The sequence below is a fragment of the Somniosus microcephalus genome, chromosome 14 (genome assembly GCF_052327205.1).
Source record: "Somniosus microcephalus isolate GS21.2 chromosome 14, FLI_Smic_1.0, whole genome shotgun sequence".
Classification (NCBI taxonomy): domain Eukaryota; kingdom Metazoa; phylum Chordata; class Chondrichthyes; order Squaliformes; family Somniosidae; genus Somniosus; species Somniosus microcephalus.
Window position 1 is genome coordinate 4,423,733 of NC_141000.1, and position 26,321 is coordinate 4,450,053.

At 49.8% G+C, this 26,321-nt stretch overlaps 1 protein-coding gene across 4 annotated transcripts in view; it reads left to right on the forward strand.

Annotated features, from left to right (window-relative positions):
- phldb2b (pleckstrin homology-like domain, family B, member 2b) overlaps nt 1–26,321 on the forward strand; it is a 315,268-nt gene that overhangs the window by 36,425 nt on the left and 252,522 nt on the right. For 2 of the 4 annotated variants that reach the window (XM_086006161.1, XM_086006164.1), the window contains exons 2-4: nt 3,143–3,307; nt 6,438–6,560; nt 23,694–23,768. In XM_086006161.1, the coding sequence (XP_085862287.1) occupies nt 6,513–6,560; nt 23,694–23,768 (123 nt within the window). In that variant the 5' untranslated portion in view covers nt 3,143–3,307; nt 6,438–6,512. The remainder of the gene's footprint in view (nt 1–3,142; nt 3,308–6,437; nt 6,561–23,693; nt 23,769–26,321) is intronic. The other 2 variants (XM_086006162.1, XM_086006163.1) reach the window with 2 other exon arrangements.

The window sequence follows — 26,321 nt, forward strand, 5'->3', positions numbered from 1 at the left end:
CTAGTGATATAGTTAGATATTGTGCAGTACGGACACTCGTGATATAGTTAGATATTGTGCGGTGGGGACACGAGTGATATCGTTAGATATTGTGCAGTACGGACACCAGTGATATAGTTAGATATTGTGGAGTACGGACACGAGTGATATAGTTAGATATTGTGGAGTACGGACACGAGTGATATAGTTAGATATTGTGCAGTACGGACACTAGTGATATAGTTAGATATTGTGCAGTACAGACACGAGTGATATAGTTAGATATTGTGCAGTACTGACACGAGTGATATAGTTAGATATTGTGCAGTACGGACACGAGTGATATTGTTAGATATTGTGGAGTACGGACACGAGTGATATAGTTAGATATTGTGCAGTACGGACACTAGTGATATAGTTAGATATTGTGCAGTACGGACACGAGTGATATAGTTAGATATTGTGCAGTACGGACACTAGTGATATAGTTAGATATTGTGCAGTACGGACACGAGTGATATAGTTAGATATTGTGCAGTACAGACACGAGTGATATAGTTAGATATTGTGCAGTACGGACACGAGTGATATAGTTAGATATTGTGCAGTACGGACACTAGTGATATAGTTAGATATTGTGCAGTACGGACACTAGTGACATAGTTAGATACTGTGCAGAACGGACACGAGTGATATAGTTAGATATTGTGCAGTACAGACACGAGTGATATAGTTAGATATTGTGCAGTACAGACACGAGTGATATAGTTAGATATTGTGCAGTACGGACACTAGTGATATAGTTAGATATTGTGCAGTACGGACACGAGTGATATAGTTAGATATTGTGGAGTACGGACACTAGTGATATAGTTAGATATTGTGGAGTACGGACAAGAGTGATATAGTTAGATATTGTGGAGTACGGACACGAGTGATACAGTTAGATATTGTGCAGTACAGACACGAGTGATATAGTTAGATATTGTGCAGTACGGACACTAGTGATATAGTTAGATATTGTGCAGTGGGGACACGAGTGATATAGTTAGATATTGTGCAGTACGGACACTAGTGATATAGTTAGATATTGTGCAGTACGGACACTTGTGATACAGTTAGATTTTGTGCAGTACGGACACTAGTGATATAGTTAGATATTGTGCAGTACGGACACGAGTGATATAGTTAGATATTGTGGAGTACGGACACGAGTGATATAGTTAGATATTGTGGAGTACGGACACTAGTGATATAGTTAGATATTGTGCAGCACGGACTCTAGTGATATAGTTAGATATTGTGGAGTACGGACACTAGTGATATAGTTAGATATTGTGCAGTGGGGACACTAGTGATATAGTTAGATATTGTGCAGTACGGACACGAGTGATATAGTTAGATATTGTGCAGTATGGACACGAGTGATATAGTTAGATATTGTGGAGTACGGACACGAGTGATATAGTTAGATATTGTGCAGTACGGACACGAGTGATATAGTTAGATATTGTGCAGTGGGGACACGAGTGATATAGTTAGATATTGTGCAGTGGGGACACTAGTGATATAGTTAGATATTGTGCAGTACGGACACTAGTGATATAGTTAGATATTGTGCAGTGGGGACACGAGTGATATAGTTAGATATTGTGCAGTACGGACACGAGTGATATAGTTAGATATTGTGCAGTACGGACACTAGTGATAAAGTTAGATATTGTGGAGTACGGACACGAGTGATATAGTTAGATATTGTGGAGTACGGACACTAGTGATATAGTTAGATATTGTGCAGTATGGACACGAGTGATATAGTTAGATATTGTGGAGTACGGACACGAGTGATATAGTTAGATATTGTGCAGTACGGACACGAGTGATATAGTTAGATATTGTGCAGTATGGACACAATGATATAGTTAGACATTGTGGAGTACGGACACGAGTGATATAGTTAGATATTGTGGAGTACGGACACTAGTGATATAGTTAGATATTGTGCAGTATGGACACGAGTGATATAGTTAGATATTGTGGAGTACGGACACGAGTGATATAGTTAGATATTGTGCAGTAGGGACATGAGTGATTTAGTTAGATATTGTGCAGTACGGACACTAGTGATATAGTTAGATATTGTGCAGTGGGGACACGAGTGATATAGTTAGATATTGTGCAGTACGGACACGAGTGATATAGTTAGATATTGTGCAGTACGAACACGAGTGATATAGTTAGATATTGTGCAGTACGGACACGAGTGATATAGTTAGATATTGTGCAGTACGGACACGAGTGATATAGTTAGATATTGTGCAGTCCGGACACTAGTGATATAGCTAGATATTGTGCAGTGGGGACACGAGTGATATAGTTAGATATTGTGCAGTGCGAACACGAGTGATATAGTTAGATATTGTGCAGTACGGACACGAGTGATATTGTTAGATATTGTGCAGTACGGACACGAGTGATATAGCTAGATATTGTGCAGTGGGGACACGAGTGATATAGTTAGATATTGTGCAGTGGGGACACGAGTGATATAGTTAGATATTGTGCAGTGGGGACACGAGTGATATAGTTAGATATTGTGCAGTGGGGACACGAGTGATATCGTTATATATTGTGCAGTACGGACACGAGTGATATTGTTAGATATTGTGCAGTGGGGACACGAGTGATATAGTTAGATATTGTGCAGTGGGGACACGAGTGATATCGTTATATATTGTGCAGTACGGACACGAGTGATATAGTTAGATATTGTGCAGTGGGGACACGAGTGATATAGTTAGATATTGTGCAGTACGGACAGACATCCCTAAATGAAAAGTCACTGGGACCTCATACAGGAATGACACTCCCCCATACCTGAGAAAATATCCACGGTATGGCCCATTAACTTATAACAAGTGGTCATTCTGTGCAGTTCCATTCCTGGCCCTGGGGTCTTGCTGTAGGGGAGAGTGGATCTGAGAGCGTGCTATTCTGAGCCAATTCTGGGAACCTGGCTCCGGTAAAACCAGGTCCCCACGGACCCTTGCCTTACCCCATAAAATGGCCCCTTTCATGTTCGTGCATGAACAACAGACATTTGCAGATGCCTGTTGGATTATCTGTATGTTTATTGAGGTTGAGTGTACTTTTTCTGTACCAGGTGTTAGAGCTGCAGGGTGCTGGACATGACTGTAACAGGACCAGGCATCTCCTGAATTTGTCCTCGGTAATTGGGAGGCAAGAAGACTTGGAAACATTGCACAGCGGCACCTGTGGTCAAAGCCTGCAAGCCTGCTGCCTGAGATAGGCAATGATGGTTCAGCAGGTAAGACAGATTCACCGGGGAATGAGCCACAGGAGGGATAATAGCTGGTGAATCTTCACTGTACTCTTCACATCTCCATTAACATCCACGTCTTGTTCACCTCACCTTTCAGGAGAGTTGGGAATGCCTACAACAACAATAACTTGCATTTATATAGCGCCTTTAACGTATCTCATAAAAATTGACACTGAGTCACATAAGGAGATATTAGGGCAGATGACCAAAAGCTTGGTCAAAGGGGTAGGTTTTAAGGAGCGATTTAAAAAGGAGGGAGAGGTAGAGAGGCGGAGAGGTTTGGGGAGGAAATTCCAGAGTTTAGGGCCCCGTCAGCTGAAGGCACGGCTGCCAACAGTAGAGCGATTAAAATCGGGTATGCACAAGAGGTCAGAATTTGAGGAACACGGAGATCTCGGAGAATTGTAGGGCAGGAGGAGATTAAAGAAATAGGGAGGGGCGAGGCCGTGGAGGGCTTTAAGCACCAGGATGAGTCTATTCTCACCCTCCTGTTTGCTCCCCACACCCTTTAATGTCCCACCCAGTCTAATCCCACTCTCCCCCTCACTCCCCGTACCCTTTAATATCCCACCCAGTCTAATCCCACTCTCCCCCTCGCTCCCCGAACCCTTTAATATCCCACCCAGTCTAACCCCACTCTCCCCCTCACTCCCCGAACCCTTTAATATCCCACCCAGTCTAATCCCACTCTCCCGCTCGCTCCCCGTACCCTTTAATATCCCACCCAGTCTAATCCCACTCTCCCCCTCGCTCCCCGAACCCTTTAATATCCCACCCAGTCTAATCCCACTCTCCCCCTCACTCCCCGAACCCTTTAATATCCCACCCAGTCTAATCCCACTCTCCCCCTCGCTCCCCGAACCCTTTAATGTCCCACCCAGTCTAATCCCACTCTCCCCCTCACGCCCCGTACCCTTTAATATCCCACCCAGTCTAATCCCACTCTCCCCCTCACTCCCCATACCCTTTAATATCCCACCCAGTCTAATCCCACTCTCCCCCTCACTCCCCGCACCCTTTAATATCCCACCCAGTCTAATCCCACTCTCCCCCTCACTCCCCGCACCCTTTAATATCCCACCCAGTCTAATCCCACTCTCCCCCTCACTCCCCGTACCCTTTAATATCCCACCCAGTCTAATCCCACTCTCCCCCTCACTCCCCGCACCCTTTAATATCCCACCCAGTCTAATCCCACTCTCCCCCTCACTCCCCACACCCTTTAATATCCCACCCAGTCTAATCCCACTCTCCCGCTCACTCCCCGTACCCTTTAACATCCCACCCAGGCTAATCCCACTCTCCCCCTCCCTCCCTGCACCCTTTAATATCCCACCCAGTCTAATCCCACTCTCCCGCTCACTCCCTACACCCTTTAATATCCCACCCAGTCTAATCCCACTCTCCCGCTCACTCCCCGTACCCTTTAATATCCCACCCAGTCTAATCCCACTCTCCCGCTCGCTCCCAGGACCCTTTAATATCCCACCCAGTCTAATCCCACTCTTCCCCTCGCTCCCCGAACCCTTTAATATCCCACCCAGTCTAATCCCACTCTCCCCCTCGCTCCCCGAACCCTTTAATGTCCCACCCAGTCTAATCCCACTCTCCCCCTCACTCCCCGAACCCTTTAATATCCCACCCAGTCTAATCCCACTCTCCCCTCGCTCCCCGAACCCTTTAATGTCCCACCCAGTCTAATCCCACTCTCCCCCTCACTCCCCGTACCCTTTAATATCCCACCCAGTCTAATCCCACTCTCCCCCTCACTCCCCATACCCTTTAATATCCCACCCAGTCTAATCCCACTCTCCCCCTCACTCCCCGTACCCTTTAATATCCCACCCAGTCTAATCCCACTCTCCCCCTCACTCCCCGCACCCTTTAATATCCCACCCAGTCTAATCCCACTCTCCCCCTCACTCCCTGCACCCTTTAATATCCCACCCAGTCTAATCCCACTCTCCCCCTCACTCCCTACACCCTTTAATATCCCACCCAGTCTAATCCCACTCTCCCCCTCGCACCCCGAACCCTTTAATATCCCACCCAGTCTAATCCCACTCTCCCCCTCACTCCCCACACCCTTTAATATCCCACTCAGCCTAATCCCACTCTCCCCCTCACTCCCCGTACCCTTTAATAGCCCACCCAGCCTAATCCCACTCTCCCGCTCACTCTCCATACCCTTTAATATCCCACCAATTCTAATCCCACTCTCCCCCTCACTCCCCGTACCCTTTATTATCCCACCCAGTCTAATCCTACTCTCCCCCTCACTCCCCGTACCCTTTAACATCCCACCCAGTCTAATCCCACTCTCCCGCTCACTCCCCAAAGCATTTAATATTCCTCTTTATCAACCATTTTAATTCCTCAAGGAAATGATTTATTGATTCTGCATCAATAACAGTTTGTGGCAGTGTATTCCACATTCCACCCACTCTCAGTGTAAATCTCCCCTTTTTATGGTTAAATTAATTTGGTGCCCCCTCATTCACATCTTGCCGACCTTTTGAAACAAGCGATTCCCGTTGAATTGATCCTCACCCTTTGTAATCTTCAAGGCCTCTATCAGGTCCCTCCTCATCCTCCCCGGCTCTCGAGAAAAAGCTCCAACTTCTCAGGCTTTTCTTCCTCACAGTGACTCCTTCCCTCGGTTTAACGTCTCATCTGAAAGACGGCACCTCCGACAGTGCAACACTCCCTCAGCACTGCACGGGAGTGTCAGCCTGGATTATCTGCACAAGTTTCTGGTGTGGGACATGAACCCACAGGCGAGAGTGATACCACTGGGCCAAGGGTAACACCTAATACTCCACCTGGGGCTGAGTACAAAAGAAAATGCTCATCCCTGTAAATGGGGGGCTGTCTGCACTGACACACAAAACTGGAGGCAGTAAAGGATTGCAGAGTTCGCCCGTCCGCCATTTACAATCTGTAAAAGTAATTGAGTGGGAATCATGAGCAGGCGAGGCAGAGGCAGACAACCTTGGCCAAGTTCCCTTCACTGCTCTCCAAGCTGTTCCTACAAGGCGCTTTGTTCTCCGTTACTAGTCTGCCATCTATTAGAAGGAGTTTGTGCCGACTGATCTCCTCGATCTCCTGCCAACAGGCGGTGGAAGCTCGTGAGTTACTGAAATAAGGAGGGGTCTCTTCGCCCACCAGCTACCACAGGCCCAGTCACAAGATGGAGCTGAGCGGGCAAATCTTGGAGACAAAGACAATGGATGTACAGGTACGGCCACTTTTGATGGGTGGGATTAATTTAGCCCAGTTACTTCATGGGTGAAGTTTTGGGCTTCCCATTATAGAAAGGACATTAAAGCCATAGAGAGTATACAGTGTAGGTTCACTAGGGTGATGCCAGGAATGGGAAATTATAGTTATGAGGAGAAACTTGAGATACTGGGACTATTTCCACTGGAGCAGGGAAGGCTAAGAGGAGATTTAATAGAGGTTTTTAAATTATGTAGGGTTGAATAAGGAAAGACTATTTCCTTTAGTTGGGAGTCAGTGACGAGGGTTCATCAATTTAAAATTGTCACACAGAGAGTGAGGAGGGGGGTTAGGAGAAATTTCTTTACACAGAGGGTTATTGGAACATGGAATGCTTTACCGCAGGGAGTGGTTGAGGCAGAGACCATTGCATCATTTAAAGGAAAATTGGATAAATATTGGAAGCAGAGGGAGATACAGGGCTATGGGGAGAGAGCGGGGCAGTGGGATTAGTTTGGGATTGATACAGGGATATGGGGAGAGAGCGGGGCAGTGGGATTAGTTTGGGATTGATACAGGGCTATGGAGAGAGAGCGGGGCAGTGGGATTAGTTTTAGATTGATACAGGGCTATGGCGAGAGAGCGGGGCAGTGGGATTAGTTTGGGATTGATACAGGGCTATGGGGAGAGAGTGAGCCAGTGGCATTAGTTTGGGATTGATACAGGGATATGGGGAGAGAGCGGGGCAGTGGGATTAGTTTGGGATTGATGCAGGGCTATGGGGAGAGAGCGGGGCAGTGGGATTAGTTTTGGATTGATACAGGGCTATGGGGAGAGAGCGGGGCAGTGGGATTAGTTTGGGATTGATACAGGGCTATGGGGAGAGAGTGAGCCAGTGGCATTAGTTTGGGATTGATACAGGGATATGGGGAGAGAGCGGGGCAGTGGGATTAGTTTGGGATTGATACAGGTCTATGGAGAGAGAGCGGGGCAGTGGGATTAGTTTTGGGTTGATACAGGGCTATGGGGGGAGAGCGGGGCAGTGGGATTAGTTTTAGATTGATACAGGTCTATGGGGAGAGAGCGGGGCAGTGGGATTAGTTTTAGATTGATGCAGGGCTATGGGGAGAGAGTGGGGCAGTGGGATTAGTTTTAGATTGATACAGGGCTATGGGGAGAGAGTGAGCCAGTGGCATTAGTTTGGGATTGATACAGGGATATGGGGAGAGAGCGGGGCAGTGGGATTAGTTTTGGATTGATACAGGGCTGAGTGGAGAGAGCGGGGCAGTGGGATTAGTTTGAGATTGATACAGGGCTATGGGGAGAGAGCGGGGCAGTGGGATTAGCTTTGGATTGATACAGGGCTATGGGGAGAGCGCGGGGCAGTGCGATTAGTTTGGGATTGATACAGGGCTATGGGGAGAGAGTGGGGCAGTGGGATTAGATTGGGATTGATACAGGGCTATGGGGAGAGAATGGGGCAGTGGGATTAGTTTGGGATTGATACAGGGCTATGGGGAGAGAGCGGGGCAGTAGGATTAGTTTTGGATTGATACATGGCTATGGGGAGAGAGCAGGGCAGTGAGATTAGTTTGGGATTGATACAGGGCTATGGAGAGAGAGCGGGGCAGTGGGATTAGTTTTAGACTGATACAGGTCTATGGGGAGAGCGCAGGGCAGTGGGATTAGTTTTGGATTGATGCAGGGCTATGGGGAGAGAGTGGGGCAGTGGGATCAGTTTTGGATTGATACAGGGCTATGGGGGGAGAGCGGGGCAGTGGGATTAGTTTTGGATTGATACAGGGCTATGGGGAGAGAGCGGGGCAGTGGGATTAGTTTTGGATTGATACAGGGCTATGGGGAGAGAACGGGGCAGTGGGATTAGTTTGGGATTGATACAGGTCTATGGGGAGAGAGTGGGGCAGTGGGATTAGTTTGGGATTGATACAGGGCTATGGGGAGAGAGCGGGGCAGTGGGATTAGTTTTGGATTGATACATGGCTATGGGGAGAAAGCAGGGCAGTGAGATTAGTTTTGGATTGATACAGGGCTATGGGGAGAGAGCGGGGCAGTGAGATTAGTTTTGGATTGCTGTTGCAATGAATAGGCACAGACACAATGTGCTGCAAATGTCTCTGGGTCCATGTTTCAATGCCAAAGGCAGCGTGAATCTCTTTCCTCAGTTACCACCTTCTCCTGATGGTGGTGACTGTTGCTGTAATACGGTGCCAGAGCAGTCACTGCCCGGACAGTGAGTATCACCATGGGAGGCATTGCAGCAGATTCTGATCCTGCCCTTAGATGAGCACCGTCTAACAGAGGATCACTGCATTGGCAGAGATGTATTTGCGCCAACCTCCCACTTAGTATGGGGGTTCGGAGGCCAATAATTCTCACCCTATCACTACCCCGGCTGAGGTCGGCTGAATTAGTTGAGACTCGAGCCCTGCATTGTTCTGTTTTTGGCGTGAGGTTCTTGCTATTGTGTCATGGTTTTATAAACAGAACATCCTGTTGAGAGGCGAAGTTCGACTATGGCAGAATTTCAGGGTAAGCTGGCTCCAGAACGGGCTGGGCTATGTGGGATCAGTGCTGTCCCTCAGCCAGCTCAGCTGGACATGCCAAAGGAACGACCTCATTTCTTGAAGTGAATTACAACATGCGAGTACGTTCCCCAGCCAGCAATGCATCAGTTTGCACAAGGTGCTGGAGGACTTAACTCAATATCAAAACAAAGGCATTGTCTGCAAAATCAATTAACGATGAATCCGTTCCTATTGACCCAGTTGGAAGGGTGGTTTGGAAAGTCTGAGTTAAGATTCTTAACTGTTTGAACAAGTAGCCTGTTTCTATGGCTCCAATTCAAATTGGTTAGATATCAATCCTTGGTTGTTCAAATCAACAAGAACTTGCATTTATATAGCGCCATGGCGCTTCACCGGAGCATAATCAGAAATAAATTGACACCAAAGTCAGAAATATTAGGGCAGGTGACTAAAAGCTTGGTCAAAGAGGTAGGTTTTAAGGAGTATCTTAAAGCAGGAGAGCGAGGTAGAGAGGTGGAGAGGTTTATGGAGGGAATTCCAGAGCTTCGGGCTTCGGTAGTGTGATGAAATATGCCGTTCATCAGGCACTGTATTCTCTGTGTTCTCAGGCACTGTATTCTCTGTGTTTAGTTTAGTTTCAGTTTCATTTCCCCACCTGTACTGTATTGTGTGTAGGGCTCCGCCCATACCTGGCCACTACTTAAGCAGGCTGCACTGTCTCACAGGCAGTGCAGCAGATCTTTGGATGGGAGACACTTCTCCACTGTGTATTACTTTCTTAGTTAATAAAAGCCTTGCTTTGCTCCGTTAACGTCGAGTCTCGGATTCATTGAGGCACATCAATTTTATTAACTAAATTTTCAACGCAATGGATCAACTCTTGAAACCCGAACATTTGGATTTGGACCAGCATGCTTCGGACGCATCGGCACGCTTCGGACACTGGTGTAAGTGTATGGAATTCTTCCTGGACAATTCCGTAGCCATCACAGGCGCCACGGACGCCGAAAGTATGAAACTCGGAATCCTGCGGAATTGTGTAAGCCACCGGGTTTACCCCCTCATCCAAGACGCCGACACGTACCCGGCCGCCTGCGACATCCTAAAGGCGCATTACCAGCAGCCTACGAATGAGGTGTACGCTAGGCATCTGCTCGCTACTCGCGCACAGCGACCTGGGGAATCGCTGGATGAGTTCCTAGTCACCCTGAAAACGCTTGGCAAAGACTGCAAGTGCCAAGATGTAAAAGCCGCAGTGTACACTGACAAACTTGTTCGTGATGCCTTTATCACAGGCCTCAGCTCCACTTACATCCGGCAGAGACTACTGGAAAAAATGGGATTGGACCTGAAACAGGCTGTGGACACAGCGCGATCCCTGGATGTGGCCCAGAGAAACTCGGATGCCTACTCTTCAGCCCGCGCCACCCACGCCGCCACGTGTGCACCAAGGGCGCCGCCATCTTGGAAGGCATCTTCCCCACCCGGCAGCCCGACACCGTCGGGGCCCCGCTCTCCCCCCAGAAGCCCTACGACAGCCGCGACGCGTCGGGGCCCCAACTGCTACTTCTGCGGGCAGCCGAAGCACACCAGAAACCTGTGCCCGGCGAAAGGCACCACCTGCTTTAAGTGCGGTAAGAAGGGGCACTTTGGGAAGGTGTGCAGAGGGAACCCCGCTGGAAAACCCGCCACCGCCGCGTGTGCGCCGTGGGAGCGGCCATCTTGGACGCCATCTTGCCCGACCTCGTGGGGTCCGCCATTTTGTGAGCAGACAGCGTGGACGCCATCTTGTCTCGATCAGGGCCCTACAGTGGCATCGGTCACAGTGGACCAGACCAGACCGCACCCGTTATCCAAATCAATGGTGGACATCGAGGTAAACGGGTGCGGGGTTAAATGTTTAATTGACAGTGGAAGCACGGAGAGTTTTATCCACCCTGAACTAGCACAACAACTCTCTCTAACGGTGGTCCCTGCTCGGGGCACCATCTCTATGGCTGATAAAACCCAGACATCGACCGTTATAGGTTACTGCGCGGTACAATTGTCCGTTAACGGAACTGTATACGATAATTTTAAATTGCTAATCATGAAGAATCTATGTGCGAGCGTGATCTTGGGCCTGGATTTCCAGTATCACCACCAAAGCATCACGCTCAATTACGGTGGGTCCCAGCCGCCCCTCACAGTGTGCGGTCTGGCTACCCTGAAGGTAAAGCCGCCTTCGCTATTCGCGAACCTTACTCCCAACTGCCGGCCAATAGCGACCAAAAGCAGGAGGTACAGCTGGGAGGACAGGCGGTTTATCGCGACCGAGGTGGACAGGCTGCTGAGGGAGCACGTCATTGAACGCAGCAACAGCCCGTGGCGCGCCCAAGTGGTAGTGGTGAGGGGTAGCGAGAAGAAACGGATGGTGATCGACTATAGCCAAACGATCAACATGTACACCCAACTAGACGCCTACCCGCTACCCCGCATATCAGAAATGGTGAACCAAATTGCCCAATACCGGGTGTTCTCCACCATCGACCTCAAGTCAGTGTACCACCAGCTCCCTATCAGACCAGAGGACTGCCAGTACACCGCCTTCGAGGCGAACAGACGCCTCTACCAATTCCTCAGAGTCCCCTTTGGGGTGACGAATGGGGTCTCGGTCTTCTAGAGGGAGATGGACCGCATGGTCGATGACCACCACTTGCCGGCAACCTTCCCCTACCTCGACAACGTCACCATCTGCGGTCACAACCAGCAGGATCACGACTCGAACCTCGAGAGGTTCGTGAAAACCGCACAAAAACTCAACCTCACTTACAACGAGGACAAGTGCGTTTTCAACACCACGCGCCTCTGCATACTAGGCAGCGTGGTTGAGAATGGGGAAATCGGACCAGACCCCGACCGATTGCGCCCCCTACGGGAGCTGCCCCTGCCCAACACTCCCAAAGCCCTGAAAAGGTGCCTGGGGTTATTTTCTTATTATTCCCAATGGGTCCCCAACTACTCCGACAAAGCCCGCCCCCTCTTGAAAGCATCCTCTTTTCCGCTCTCTGCTGAGGTCCACGCCGCCTTCAAAAGCATTAAGCAAGATATTGAGCGCGCCACGCTACAGGCAGTGGACGAGAACACTCCCTTTCAAGTGGAAAGTGATGCGTCTGACTTTGCCTTGGCGGCCACCCTCAACCAGGCGGGGCGGCCCGTAGCTTTCTTCTCGAGGACCCTCCAAGGGCCCGAGATCAGACACTCCTCCGTGGAAAAGGAGGCCCAAGCCATCGTGGAGGCAGTGCGCCACTGGCGCCACTACCTAGCCGGCAAACGCTTCACCCTACTTACCGACCAACGGTCAGTAGCGTTTATGTTTAATAATAAACAGAAGGGGAAGATTAAAAATGATAAGATTCTCAGGTGGTGGATCGAGCTCTCCACCTTCGAGTATGACATCATTTACCGGCCAGGGGCCCTTAACGAGGGATGTGTGCCAGCGCCACCGGGGATCGGCTACAGACCCTCCACAACGACCTCTGCCACCCAGGGGTCACGCGGCTGTTCCACTTCATAAAGTCCCGCAACTTACCCTACTCGATTGAGGAAGTTCGGTCTCTGACCAGGAACTGCCGCACTTGCGCTGAGTGCAAGCCTTGGTTCTACCGCCCAGATAGAGCCCACTTAATCAAAGCTACACGGCCCTTTGAGCGGCTCAGCTTAGATTTCAAGGGCCCCCTCCCGTCAGTCGACCGCAATGTTTACTTCCTGAACATTGTGGACGAATACTCCCGTTTCCCATTCGCCTTCCCCTGCCCAGACATGACCAGCGCCACGGTCATTAAATGCCTCAACAGCCTGTTCTGTCTGTTCGGTATGCCGAGCTACATCCACACGGATAGGGGGGCGTCCTTCATGAGTGAAGAGCTACGCCAGTACATGCTGTCCAGGGGGATCGCCACGAGCCGTACCACCAGCTACAACCCCCCAGGGTAACGGCCAGGTGGAGCGAGAGAACGGGACAGTATGGAAAGCAGTCACTCTAGCTCTAAGGACCAAGGGCCTCCCTATCTCCCGCTGGCAGGAAGTCCTCCCAGATGTGCTCCATTCGATACGGTCGCTATTGTGTACTGCCACTAATGCCACGCCTCATGAACGAATGTTTGTCTTTCCCCGGAAATCCACCTCAGGCGTATCCATGCCATCATGGCTCTCCACCCCAGGTCCGGTATTTGTACGAAGGCATGTGAGGGGCCACAAGACGGACCCTCTCGTGGAGTCAGTGCACCTACTCCACGCCAACCCCCAATACGCGTATGTCCGGCACGCCGACGGAAGGGAGGACACCGTGTCCATAAAAGACGTCGCCCCAGCCGGTAACGACAACAACCACGACAACAACAGCAACAGCGATCACAGCAACTCTTACCCACCCACTACTCTTTCATCACCCCCGGAAGAACATCGACCAACGGTGCCCCCACCAACTACCCCTTCAACAACCCTGGCGGCGCCCCCGGCAGAGACCCAGGAGGCCACCGGGGACACCCAGCCGACACCCGCGGCACCACGTCGGTCACAGAGGACTATCAAACCCCCGAACAGACTAAATCTATAGAAGGGGTGAATGTGATGAAATATGCCGTTCATCAGGCACTGTATTCTCTGTGTTTAGTTTAGTTTCAGTTTAATTTCCCCACCTGTACTGTATTGTGTGTAGGGCTCCGCCCATACCTGGCCGCCACTAAAGCAGGCTGCACTGTCTCACAGGCAGTGCAGCAGATCTTTGGATGGGAGACACTTCTCCACTGTGTATTACTTTCTTAGTTAATAAAAGCCTTGCTTTGCTCCGTTAACGTCGAGTCTCGGATTCATTGAGGCACATCAGGTAGCTGAAGGCACGGCCACCAATGGTGGGGCGAAGGAAATCAGGAATGCACAAGATGGCAGAGTTGGAGGAGCGCAGAAGGGTTGTAGGGCTGGAGGAGGTTACAGAGATCGGGAGGGGCGAGGCCATGGAAGCATTTGAACAGTGACACATCACAGCAAACATACATTCGGTGTTAGATCTCCTCCAACTTAGCAATCAAAATTCTTATCCTTGTTTTCAAAATTTGAGGGGGCTTTTTATACTAACAGTTTGCAAAGAGGAAGGATGCTGTTGAGATTCCCGAGGACAGCAGTCATCAACCACTCTGCGATTCAGCCATAATCTGATCCAATTACATTGCCTCTCCATAATCGTCAGTCTAGTTGGCCTGTATCCTAGTCTTAGACTGTCGGGTGAGTCTCCCACCATGGGTGAGACTTTAAATCACTGGTTAGACCTCAGCTGGAATATTCTGTCCCATTCTGGGCACCGCTCTTTAGGAAGGATGTCAAGACCCTGGTGTAATGATCAGTAACATGTCATCCTAGAATGGTACACTAGGTGGAGCTGTATATATGTAAGAGTGGGCTACCCACGATGCACTAGGTTACCCACAAGGCAGTAGTCAAGATGGATGCCTGCACACGAAGTCCACATTGCTGAATAAAGTGACTAGCTCAAGCTAGCTGTTCATAATGATAATGTCTATTTATTTATGAATATAACATGGTACCAGGATTGGTAAAATCTGCTGAATACTGTGAAACGCGACATGGAGAATTTGAAGCCACCGGAGGGTTTGAAACTCACGGGGAATGTTGACTGCAATTGGCGGATTTTCAAACAACAATTCGAACTCTAAATTGCTGCCATCGGGTTCGGTATGAAGCCAGATGCAAGGAAAATAGCGTTACTGCTCACGGTTGCAGGCCCACAGGCAATAGAGGTATTTAATACGTTTGTATTTGATCAAGAGGAGGACAGAGAAAAAGTGGACGATGTGCTAAAGAAATTTGATACACATTGTTCTCCCAAAAAGAACGAGACCTATGAGAGATACGTGTTCCGTTCACGGACACAGCAGCAAAATGAAACTTTTGATAGCTTTATGACCGATCTGAAACTGAAAGCACAGACATGTAATTTCTCTGAACTGAAATCATCCATGATTCGTGGCCAGATTGTGTTTGGTATTCCTGATAAAAAAGTCAGGGAACGTTTGTTGAGAGAAACCGAACTAACATTGGAAAATGCTGTGAAAATATGCCAAGCCAGTGAGCTAGCTCAAAAGCATGTGAAGACTTTCAGTGAAATTAATAATAATGTGATTGTAGTAAGTGATAGTGCTGCTGTCGGTGCTGTGTCCTACAAGGGGAAGAAACGTGGGCAGAACAGAAATGAAAAGCAATCGGAGGATGGAATTTTTAATTGTAAACGCTGTGGTTATAAACACCAGTCACGACAATGCCCAGTGTTTGAAAAAATGTGCACAAAATGTTACGGAAAGAATCACTTTGCCAAACAATGCTTTTCAAAAGTAAAAACAAAGAAAGGGCAACAAGTCAATATAATTGAGGACACTGATTTAAGTGAGACATTTTTTGTAAGAATGGTGTCATGTGACAACATAGAAAAGGATACAGAAAATGTGCAGCCCTCAGGAATGGACAATGCTGAACATAAAGTTAATGCAGTAAAAGAGGACAAATGGATGATCCCACTGCAGGTAAATGGAGCATTAGTTACATTGAAACTAGACACCGGGGCAAAAGCAAACTTAGCCAGTATGAGTGACATTAAAAATATGAAAGAAAAGCCCAAAATACAGAAAAAGTCAGTACTACTGAAGGACTATAATGGACAGAAAATAGATAGCTTAGGTGTATGCAGACTTAAAGTGACAGTCAAAGACAAAGTGCATCATCATGTTTTCTGTTGTGGCTGAAGGACTTGATTCACTACTAGGTGACAAAGCTTGTGAGGACTTAGAACTGGTCAAGAGAGTCTACCGTATAAATTATGCCATAAGCAGACCAGATGACTCAGTGGATTCTGTAGTGAGTAATTTCCAGGATGTGTTCAAAGGATTTTGAGTTCTACCATTCACTGACAAGATCCAGCTAAAGGAGGATGCTCAGCCAGTGGTACATGCTCCACAGAGAGTTCCAGCACCCCTGCGTGACCGGCTCAAGAAAGAACTGGACAGAATGACCAAACTAGGAGTCATCAGGAAAGTCGAAGAGCCAACAGACTGGGTTAACTCCATGGTATGTGTAAAGAAAAAGAACAATGATCTAAGAATATGCATGGATCCAAAGGACTTAAATGCAAACATAAAACGTGAACACTACCAGATTCCCAAGCGAGAAGAAATCACCAGTGAAATGTCAGGTGCCAGATACTTCACAAAGCTCGATGCCTCACAAGGATTTTGGCAACTAAAACTGGATGAAGAGAGCACCAAATACTGTACCTTCAACACACCATTTGGCAGGTATTGTTTCCTCAGAATGCCTTTTGGGATAATATCTGCATCTGAAATCTTTCATAGAGCGATGGAACACATAATTGAAGGTCTGGAAGGAGTTCGGGTCTATGTTGATGACATCATCATCTGGGGCTCCACACTGAAAGAACACAATGAGAGACTGACTAAAGTGCTACAGAGCATACGCCGGAATGGACTGAAGCTCAACAAAGCCAAGTGTCAGTTTGGCATCCAGGAATTAATTTTCCTAGGAGATAATCTATCTGGTAAAGGAATAGAGCCAGATATGGAAAAAGTAAACGCCATACTCAACATGCCCCGACCCACTGACAAAAAAGGAGTGCTACGCATCATGGTGATGATAAACTTCATTGGAAAATTCATTCCTAACTTGTCAGCCAAGACAGCCTGTCTGCGAGACCTGCTACATAAAACAAATGAGTTCGCATGGACAGAAAGACATGAACAAGAGTGGATGAATCTCAGAACAGTGCTGACAACCACACCTGTACTCACGTTCTTTGACCCAACAAAGAGAATCAAAGTGTCAACGGATGCATCAAAAGATGGCCTAGGCGCGGTCTTGCTACAAGCAGAGGGTGAAGATTGGAAGCCTGTTGCCTATGCCTCCAGGTCTATGACTGATTCTGAGTGTCGATACGCCCAGATTGAAAAGGAATGTCTAGGCTTGGTAGTTGGACTAGAAAAGGGACTAGAAAAGTTCCATGGCTACATATATGGACTTCCCACCTTCACAGTTGAGACAGATCACAGCCCACTGGTTGCCATCATAAAAAAGAACCTGAATGAGATGTCTCCAAGGATTCAACGACTCATGATGAAGCTGAAAAGATATGACTTTGAAATGATATACACACCAGGCAAACACATAGTGTTAGCAGATGCACTATCCCGAGCACCCACAATGAGTCATGTGAGCTCTACTGAGGAAGACGTGGATGTTCATGTGAGTATGGTCACTGCTGCGCTGCCCGTGTCAGACACAAAATCAAAGCAAATAGCAGAAGAAACAGTAAAAGATACAGTGTTACAAACAGTAATAGAGAACATTCATCATGGTTGGCCAAAAGGTTCCTGTCCAAAGAACTTTCACATCAGGTCAGGGTTGAGTGTCGCAAGTGGACTATTACTAAAACAGAACAGAATAGTCTTTCCACAGGCTCTTCGTCAAGACATGCTCAAAAGGATTCATGAGGGACACCTCGGAATTGAAAAATGCAAAAGGAGAGCAAGAGACACTGTTTATTGGCCTGGCATAAATAAGGACATTGAGAACATGATCGGCGAATGTGAGACATGTCAGAAACACCAAAACAAACAAGCAAAGGAATCAATGATAGTAGCTGACTTAACAACAGCACCATGGCAAAAGGTTGGTATGGACCTTTTTCATTTGAATGGTAAAGACTATCTATTAGTGATTGACTACTATTCTAACTATCCTGAGATGGCACCAGACATGGAATTCCCAGGATTGCCGTTAGCGACAATGGTCCGTGCTTCAACTGTAAGGAGTGGCAACAGTTTGCAACACAGTATGGGCTAGATTTTCAGTTTAGGCAGTTTTGGGGCGCTAGCTTTAGCGCCCGCCCGAAGTTAGCGCCCGCCCCAAAGTAGCGCCCCGTTGCCGGGAATTCAGTGGCTTCGCCCTAAGAGGTTGGTGGAGCGCTAAAAGAGGCGTTCCACTACTCTCTTTAGGCGCTAAGCCGGCGGTCCAGAGGGATAGCGCCCAGGCGGGGCGCAGCACGGGTGCGGTCATTTTTGCACTGACAGCAGACCCCGTGGTGCCGACCAGCTCTTAAAGGGGGAAGGGACGAATTAGTCTGCTGCCACGCCCTGCACACTGCAGCCTTGCAAAGAGGCCTCAACACTACTGCTCAGCCCCAGGGAGTCATGGCAACGCCAGAGAAGGCCCGTCAGCGTGCCCTGCGCTTCTCAGAGGGTGATCTGGACATCATGCTCACAGCTCTGGAGGTGAGGCGCAAGATCTTGTTTCCAGACAGTGGGAGGAATCCAACCCACCACGACTACACCAAAGCCTGGAAGCAGATCGCCCAGAGGGTGACATTCACCGGCGAGGCCCCCAGGACCCACACACAATGCCGTAAGAAGTACAACGATCTGACCAGGATTGTGAGGGTGAGTAGCCTTTCCAGTCTCCTCCTCATTCTTGCATGTACACCTGACATGATGGGCAAAGGGACCTGAAAGTCCTTTTGGCCAGCCCTCAGCCAGCAGCATTGGGACAGTCATGAGCATCAAATGGCCATTCGGCACTCTACACTTTGGCCAAGCTATTCCACCATGGGAGGCAGTGCACACTACATCAGGGCTTCACTCTGTCCAAGCTATTCCACCATGGGAGGCAGTGCACACTACATCAGGGCTTCACTCTGGCCAAGCTATTCCACCATGGGAGGCAGTGCACACTACATCAGGGCTTCACTCTGTCCAAGCTATTCCACCATGGGAGGCAGTGCACACTACATCAGGGCTTCACTCTGGCCAAGCTATTCCACCATGGGAGGCAGTGCACACTACATCAGGGCTTCACTGCGCCCTTACAGCCCGTCCTTTCTCTTGCAGGCTAAAGTAGCGTTTAATCGCCAGGCCCGTGCCAGGGGTGGCCGCGCCAAGCTGCAGGAGCTCACTCGGCTGGAGGAGCGCGTGTGTGTGCTCATGGGAGCACGTGTGATTGTCCCCACAGCGTGCGGTGTATCCGACCCTCCACTGCCCGGCAATGGTAAGGACCTCGCCTTTTGGCCCTCTCGCGTCGCACTGGCCCATCCGAGCTACCTCCTTTGCCACTGTCCCACCAATGCGCTGAATCCCACCAGTCCTAACTCCCTCGCTGACGCCGTCTCCTCACTCTGAAGCTACTCTTGTGCATTCCTGCTTTCAGCTGGTGACGACCAGGACCCTGAGGCTGCCAGTGACAGCACCTCCAACCAGGAGGAGGAGGAGGAGCAAGCCGGACCTTCGGGGGAACAGTCACGTCCCGCAGGAGAGGAGGAAATGCTCGACACCTCCTCACTGGACGAGTGCCTGGAGGAACTGTCGCAGGGCAATGCAGCTTCTGGGACCAGTGGCGTCCAGCCACCCAGCAGCCGTGCGCGTGGCCCGCGGCCTTCCCCCCAAAGGGGGGAAGGATCAGAGGGGAGTGCTGCTGCTCGGCAAACTCGCCGTCACCAACGCGGCAAGGGTCCCCTAGTTCGGCCCCCTCCTCCCCAGCGGGAGAGTCGCGACTCCAGTCCGGACACCTTCACTTCGGAGGAGGTGCGGAAGCTCGATCAGATGGCCGACGACTCGGACCGGCGCCACACGGAGCTCATGAGCGTGGTGGGGCGCATGCCTGAGGCCATCGAGTCGCTGGCGACCAGTGTGCGCGAGTTCGGGGCAGCAACTGCCGCGACTGGCCGCATGCTAACTGATGCCGTCAAGACCCTGGCGGATGTGATGCGCGCGCACACCAGGACCAGAGGGCCACTCACTGCTGCCACACGCGCTGTCTCAGGCAGGCATCGCCAGGGCAGGCGCCGCGCTGGACCATCCCAGCAAGCCGGCCGTCGGCTGATTGCTGCGGATCCTGCAGTGCGGGCCCGGCCGAGTGCCACCGCGCCACAGCACCAGCCAGCGCATCCCAGACGCCAGCTGGCCCACATTGCACCATCCGTCGCCGCCATTCCCCCTCTGGGGCGTCAAGGGCAAGCGGCTGCAGCTGATGGTGGCCAGGCTCAGGCGCGCCACTCAGGAGACGGCCCCTCGAGGCCCAAACGCCGTGTAGGCCGCCCCCCAGTGGCATCTGGCGGAAGGGCATCTGAGCCTCAGGCGCCTTCCCCCAGCCTCGCAGCAGCCACTGGGCAGAGCTTGCGAAGGAGCAGCAGGCAGGGCAGGGGAGGCAAAATGCTGGCCAAGGTCTCGCCCTCGCGGGCCACTCAGTAGAGGGTGTGGCCAGCTTTCCTTTAATATGGCGGTGGCCATCTTTATTTTGCCCATGGTTGTGCTTTTGGAGGGCTTTTTTTTTGCGTTAGGCCGACGTTGAGGCCCGGTTTCAATAAAGGTGGAGTGGCTCCTCCCCAGTTTGTGGGAGTGAGTCGTTTGTTGGGCTTTTTGTGGGGCCCGTTTATTGTTTTTGGGGATTCATGTGGGAAGGGCTTTTCATTTTTGTTTAATAAAAAATTATCTTTATTCATGCAGTCTCCATGGTTGTTCTTCTTAGTGTTTGTTGGCTTCGCCGGCTGAGGGCTTGCGGAGCGGCTGCATTCATCTTCCCTCATGGCCCCTGGCCATTCCCTGACAGGGGGCTTAGAAGTACCGTGTAATAAGGTGGCGTCGTGCGGCCCTTGGCCCTGGTCGCTCCCTCCTGGGAACGTACTCCTGCTCCTCCTCCTCCTCCTCCTCCTCCTCCTCATGCTCCTCCTGCTCCTCCTCCTGAGGTGCTGGTCCAACGTCAGGTGGCAGTGCCTGAGTCCTGCGGATAGCCAGGTTGTGTAGCATGCAGCAAACCACCACAAATTGGGAGACCCGGTCCGGCGAATACTGGAGAGCTCCTCCGGAGCGATCAAGGCAGCGGAACCGCTGCTTGAGGACCCCAATAGTTAGCTCGATGATGTTGCGGGTGGTTTGATGGCTCTCGTTGTAGGCCTCTTCAGCAGCGGTCCTGGGCGCGCGGAGCGGGGTCATGAGCCAGGTGCACAAAGGATAGCCTTTGTCCCCGAGTAGCCATCCTCTTGGGGGAGGCTGTGCCTGGAACATGTCATGCACAGTACTCTGCCGCAGGATAAAGGCATCGTGGCTGCTGCCTGGGAAGCTGGCATTGACTGCCATGATGCGCTGCTTGTGGTCACAGACCAGCTGCACATTCAGAGAATGGTAGCCCTTCCTGTTGCGATACTGCTCGCCATGCTCCAGAGGGGCCCGCAAAGCCACATGCGTACAGTCAATGGCGCCCTGCACCAAGGGGAATTCCCCGAGTCTGGAAAATCCCAATGCGCGCTGATGCTGGCTCTCCAGGGCCATGGGGAAGGAGATGAATTGGCTTCTCCTTCTGAACAGTGCTTCGGTCACCTGGCGGATGCAGCGATGCGCGCCGTACTGGGAGATGTTTGCTATGTCCCCAGCAGCGTATTGGAAGGAGCCGGTGGCATAGAAGTTCAATGCCACTGTCACCTTCACTTCCACCGACAGAGACGTCCTGCACCTGAGCTTTGGCCGCAGATCTCGGCGAAGCAGGTGGCAGATCTCTGCAATCACCCCCTTCCGGAATCGGAGCCTTTTAACACATCGCGCGGCACTCATGTTTAGGTAGGAGCGCTGCTGGCGGTATAGCCTGACTGGGTAAGGCCTACGTGGCCGACGCCTGTAGCCCCCTCTGCCTCTAGCCAGGGCTGCCCCTCTCACAATACGTCTGCGAGCCCTACGGACATGGAGCTGCAGCTCCGCGTTGGCACCCCATGCAACCCCCATCAAATCCTGGCAAACACTCTAATTTCCAAATGGCCACTTGCAGCGCTGTTGCCTGAGTCCAAAAATACCTGGCTCTTGCTGCTTGAAACCAGTTAGCTATCCTCCTTGTTGTGTCTCCAGAAATGCGTTGCACAAGACTGTTTTCTGAAATAATGGATGGCCTTTATACTGGAGAGGACGTTCCCTTTAATTAGCGCCCCCCGGGGCCCGCGCTGGTTGTGTTGCGTTCCTTTTTCCAAACGCTCCGGCCGCCCGCCGCACAATGGGGCGGTCCGACTGAAGTTTGCAATCGGGGCGGCCAAAGGGCGTTGCACGAGGATGTGATGTCATTTTCTGCGCGCGCATCCGGGCGGGCGCTAAACTTTGCGCCGGCGCTAACGGGCAACTTAATTTGGGGCGGGGCGCAAACTGCGCTGCGCCCGGGCGCTACACGCATAGCGCCCGGAAATCACTTCTCTTAAGGCGCTAACTGCTGGCGCAAGCAACTGAAAATCTAGCCCTATGACTTTCAGCACATCACATCCAGTCCTTTGTATGCTCAGTCGAATGGTAAGGCAGAAAAAGGTGTTCAAGTTCTCAAACAGCTACTGAAGAAAGCGACAGAAAGCAAGTCTGACCCTTATCTCGCCCTGCTGAGCTACCGAGCCTCACCTTTAGACTCTGGTTCTTCACCTGCTGAACTCCTAATGGGTCGCAAGTTGCGCACCACGCTACCCTGCTGTGCAAAAGAAAAGCAGAGTAAGGAACTAAAAACACAAGAGACTATCCAAGAGCAAATCGATGACAATGTTGCAACTGAATCTTGTCACTCACCACCAGAACAATCTAACACAAACACACATACAGGCTCTCATGAAAACACATCAGACTTACCCGTGCTAAGAAGATCCACATGTGTAGTAAAAAAGCCTGATAGACTTAATCTTTGAATACAAAGAAAACTATATTGAAAATGTATTGACTGTTGTGAAGATGTTTATGTCGTTATGATTGATTGATATTGATTGATACTGATTTTGTTTAACCTCAAAGAAAAGGGGATGTAATGATCAGTAACATGCCATCCTAGAATGGTACACTAGGTGGAGCTGTATATATATAAGAGTGGGCTACCCACGATGCACTAGGTTACCCACAAGGCAGTAGTCAAGATGGATGCCTGCACACAAAGTCCACATGACTGAATAAAGTGACTAGCTCAAGCTAGCTGTTCATAATGATAATGTCTATTTATTTATGAACATAACACCTGGAGAAGGTGCAGAGGAGATTTACTAGACTGGTACCAGGGATGTGGGTCTTCAGTTACGTGGAGAAGCTGGGATTGTTCTCCTTAGCAGAGAAGGTTAAGGGGCGATTTAACAGAGGCGTTCAGAATTATGAGGGGTTTTGATAGAGTAGATAGGGAGAAACTGTTTCCACTGGCAGGGGGATCAGTAACCAGAGGACACAGATTTCAGGTAATTGGCAAAAGAACCAGAGGGGGAGATGAGAATGTTTTATGCAGCGAGTTATTTTGATCTGGAATGCACTGCTTGAACCGGTGGTGGAAGCAGAATTAAAAGTAGCTTTTGAAAGGGAATTCGATAAATTCTTGAAAAGGAAAAATTTGTCGGGCTCTGAGGAAAGAGCGGGGGGAAGTGGGACTAATTGGAGAGCTCTTTCAAAGAGCCGACAGAGGCACAATGGGCCGAATGGCCTCACTCTGTGCTGTATCACTCTGTGAAGTTCTGTTGTCTGGGCCTGTAACCAAAACTTGAATGTCTTTTCAAAAACATACAGGAGATGGGAAATTCTGAAGTCGAAAATGAATCGGAAGAAAAGGAGGCACCAAAGAATGAGCCAGGGATACTGAAGGTGAGTGTCTCTTGTTGAGAATTACTCCATTGACAAGAACCACAGTTAAAGGAAAACCTAAGACAGAGTAATGGGCAGCAATGATTGGCTAAGACTGTTTGCTATGTTAAGTATACTGGGAAACCTGAGCTAAGTACAGGAAACTCTTTGGTATCCGACACCGACGGGACCGGGATGGTGCCGGTTGATTAAAAATTCCGGATGACGGAGAGGGTTATCTACTGAGGCTATTTTTAACAAACAAAAATTAAAAAATCAAGAAATGTGCAGTATACAGCAATTGGACTTCCGACAGCGCCAAGAAGCCGAGTAGTGGCAGTTTGGAGAACTACCCCCACTGACTAACTCGGCCACCGCGGGAGACTCGGACTCGGCAACATTGCCGGTTATTGAGGTGTTGTTTTCGGAGTATGAATTTTGCCGGTTAATAGAGAATTCCGGATATTTAGGTGCTGCTTAAACAAGAGTTTGCTGTAATGGCCGGGATTTTCCAGACTTCACCAGACATGAGGTGGAAATCCCACACTTTTGGCAGCAGAGCGGGAAATTCCCAGCCAATGTTGGGAAAAGTTCATTTAATTTTTCTCCCCCTTGAACGTGCGTGGAGTGACCTTTCTGTCGATGCCATGTTACATGGCAAGTTTTGTCTTTCAGGCTTAATGTCCCTTTGCTCCTTGGAAGTTCATTGGAAAAGGGCCGGATCTACTTTTAGACCTTGTGGAGGAAAAAATAAAGTTGCTTAAATGAAACTAAATACTAAGGCACTTTAATTGAATCGGTTGCTGTAATTGACCTCCTCGAACAGGAGATCCATGTTCATGATTCATGGCTGGAGGCCTGAATGTGGTGGAAAGACCTTTAGGCCTGTTCAGGGACCTGAAATGGTCGCCCCAAGAGAAGGCCGAGGCAGGCCCGAAACTCAGCCTCGGCCCTCATTAATGAATGTCCTCCACTTGCCTCGCCAGCAGTGGGCCGCATGTAAGTCCCAGAGCGGCAACAGGAAGGGGGGTCGACCAGGATACTGAGAGGTTGGGGGCGCAATCCTGCTCCTCCTGTCTCCACAGTGACAGTTTTTAATTTTTGGAAGAACCAGTTATCACAGAACCCCAGGCGGAGCAGGCCTGGCTCCTGTGATGGCCAATTTCGGCAAGGGGGCCTAATTCAGGCGTTATTTCCCTCATTTACATATGTAAGGCGGCTGCCAGGAACGGCGGAAAAACGGCCTAACCCTATATCGGTTTTTAGTAAAAATGATGGGATAACGCCGGTGTTTAGAGCTCTTTGTGCACAGTGCTGTTGGTAGAAATGATACAGAAGGATCTGCTGGTTTTGGTAGGATGCGGCGAGCCAAGTGTTTTTAACAAACCATTCAGAGTGTGCGCATCACAATCAGGAAATTCATCTCCGCCATTTTGGCAGGCAAGTGCTTACAGTTGGATTTTACGAGATACAGGTTCGCTATCCGTGTGTGCCCGGAGATTGTAGCCGAACTGCCCACCAGTAACTGTCCATTGGAGGGGCTGGGCAGCCCTGTGCCACCCCGACAAAAACACTCCTGCTGGTAACCCACATCTGTAAAATACAAACACACAAAATTGATGGGCAGGAAAAGACCAGCTTGTCCATCAAGCCTGCCCCACACTATGATGGCTGGAGCATCGCGACTAGACACTCTTCCCTGCCCCCCGCCGCCCCCTCCCTCCTGCCCAGGACAGGAGATCACCAGCTGGTCCTTCGGGTCTCTCCCATTCAGTCGTGTTGCTACTTGACAACACAGCTCCCAACACTGCCCACCCACCGATACCTGTATAAGGTACTGGGAGAGGCAACAAACACAGCTAAAAACACAGCGCCAGTTCGGGAGGAAAGGAATTCCAGGAGATTCCTCTCTGACTCCCTGAAGGAGATCAAAACAAGTTCCAGGAGATAACAGTGATCACCAGACACTGCCTACCCTCTGTACACAGTGCTATCAACGCCAACTATTTGTATTTATATAGCGCCTTTAACGTAGTAAAACGTCCCAAGGCGCTTCACAGGAGCGATTATCAAACAAAATTTGACACCAAGTCACATAAGGACATAGTAGAACAGGTGAGGTAGGTTTTAACCAGCTTCTTAAAGGAGGAGAGAGAGATGGAGAGGTTTAGCGAGGGAATCACTGAGCTTAGGGCTGAGATGGCAGACCAATTAAATACATACTTTGGTTCTGTCTTCACAAAGGAGGACACAAATAACTTCCCAGAGATGTCGGGGAACATAGGGTCTAATGAGAGGGAGGAATTGAATGAAATCAGTATTTGTAGGGAAATGGTGTTAGGGAAATTGACGGGATTGAAGGCCGATAAATCCCCAGGGCCTGATAATCCACATCCTAGGGTACTTAAGGAAGTGGCCCTAGAAATAGTAGATGCATTGCTGGTCATCTTCCAAAATTCGACAGACTCTGGAACAGTTCCCATGGATTGGAGGGTAGCTTATATAACCCCACTATTTAAGAAGGGTGGTAGAGAGAAAACGGGGAATTATAGACCGGTAAGCCTGACATCGGTA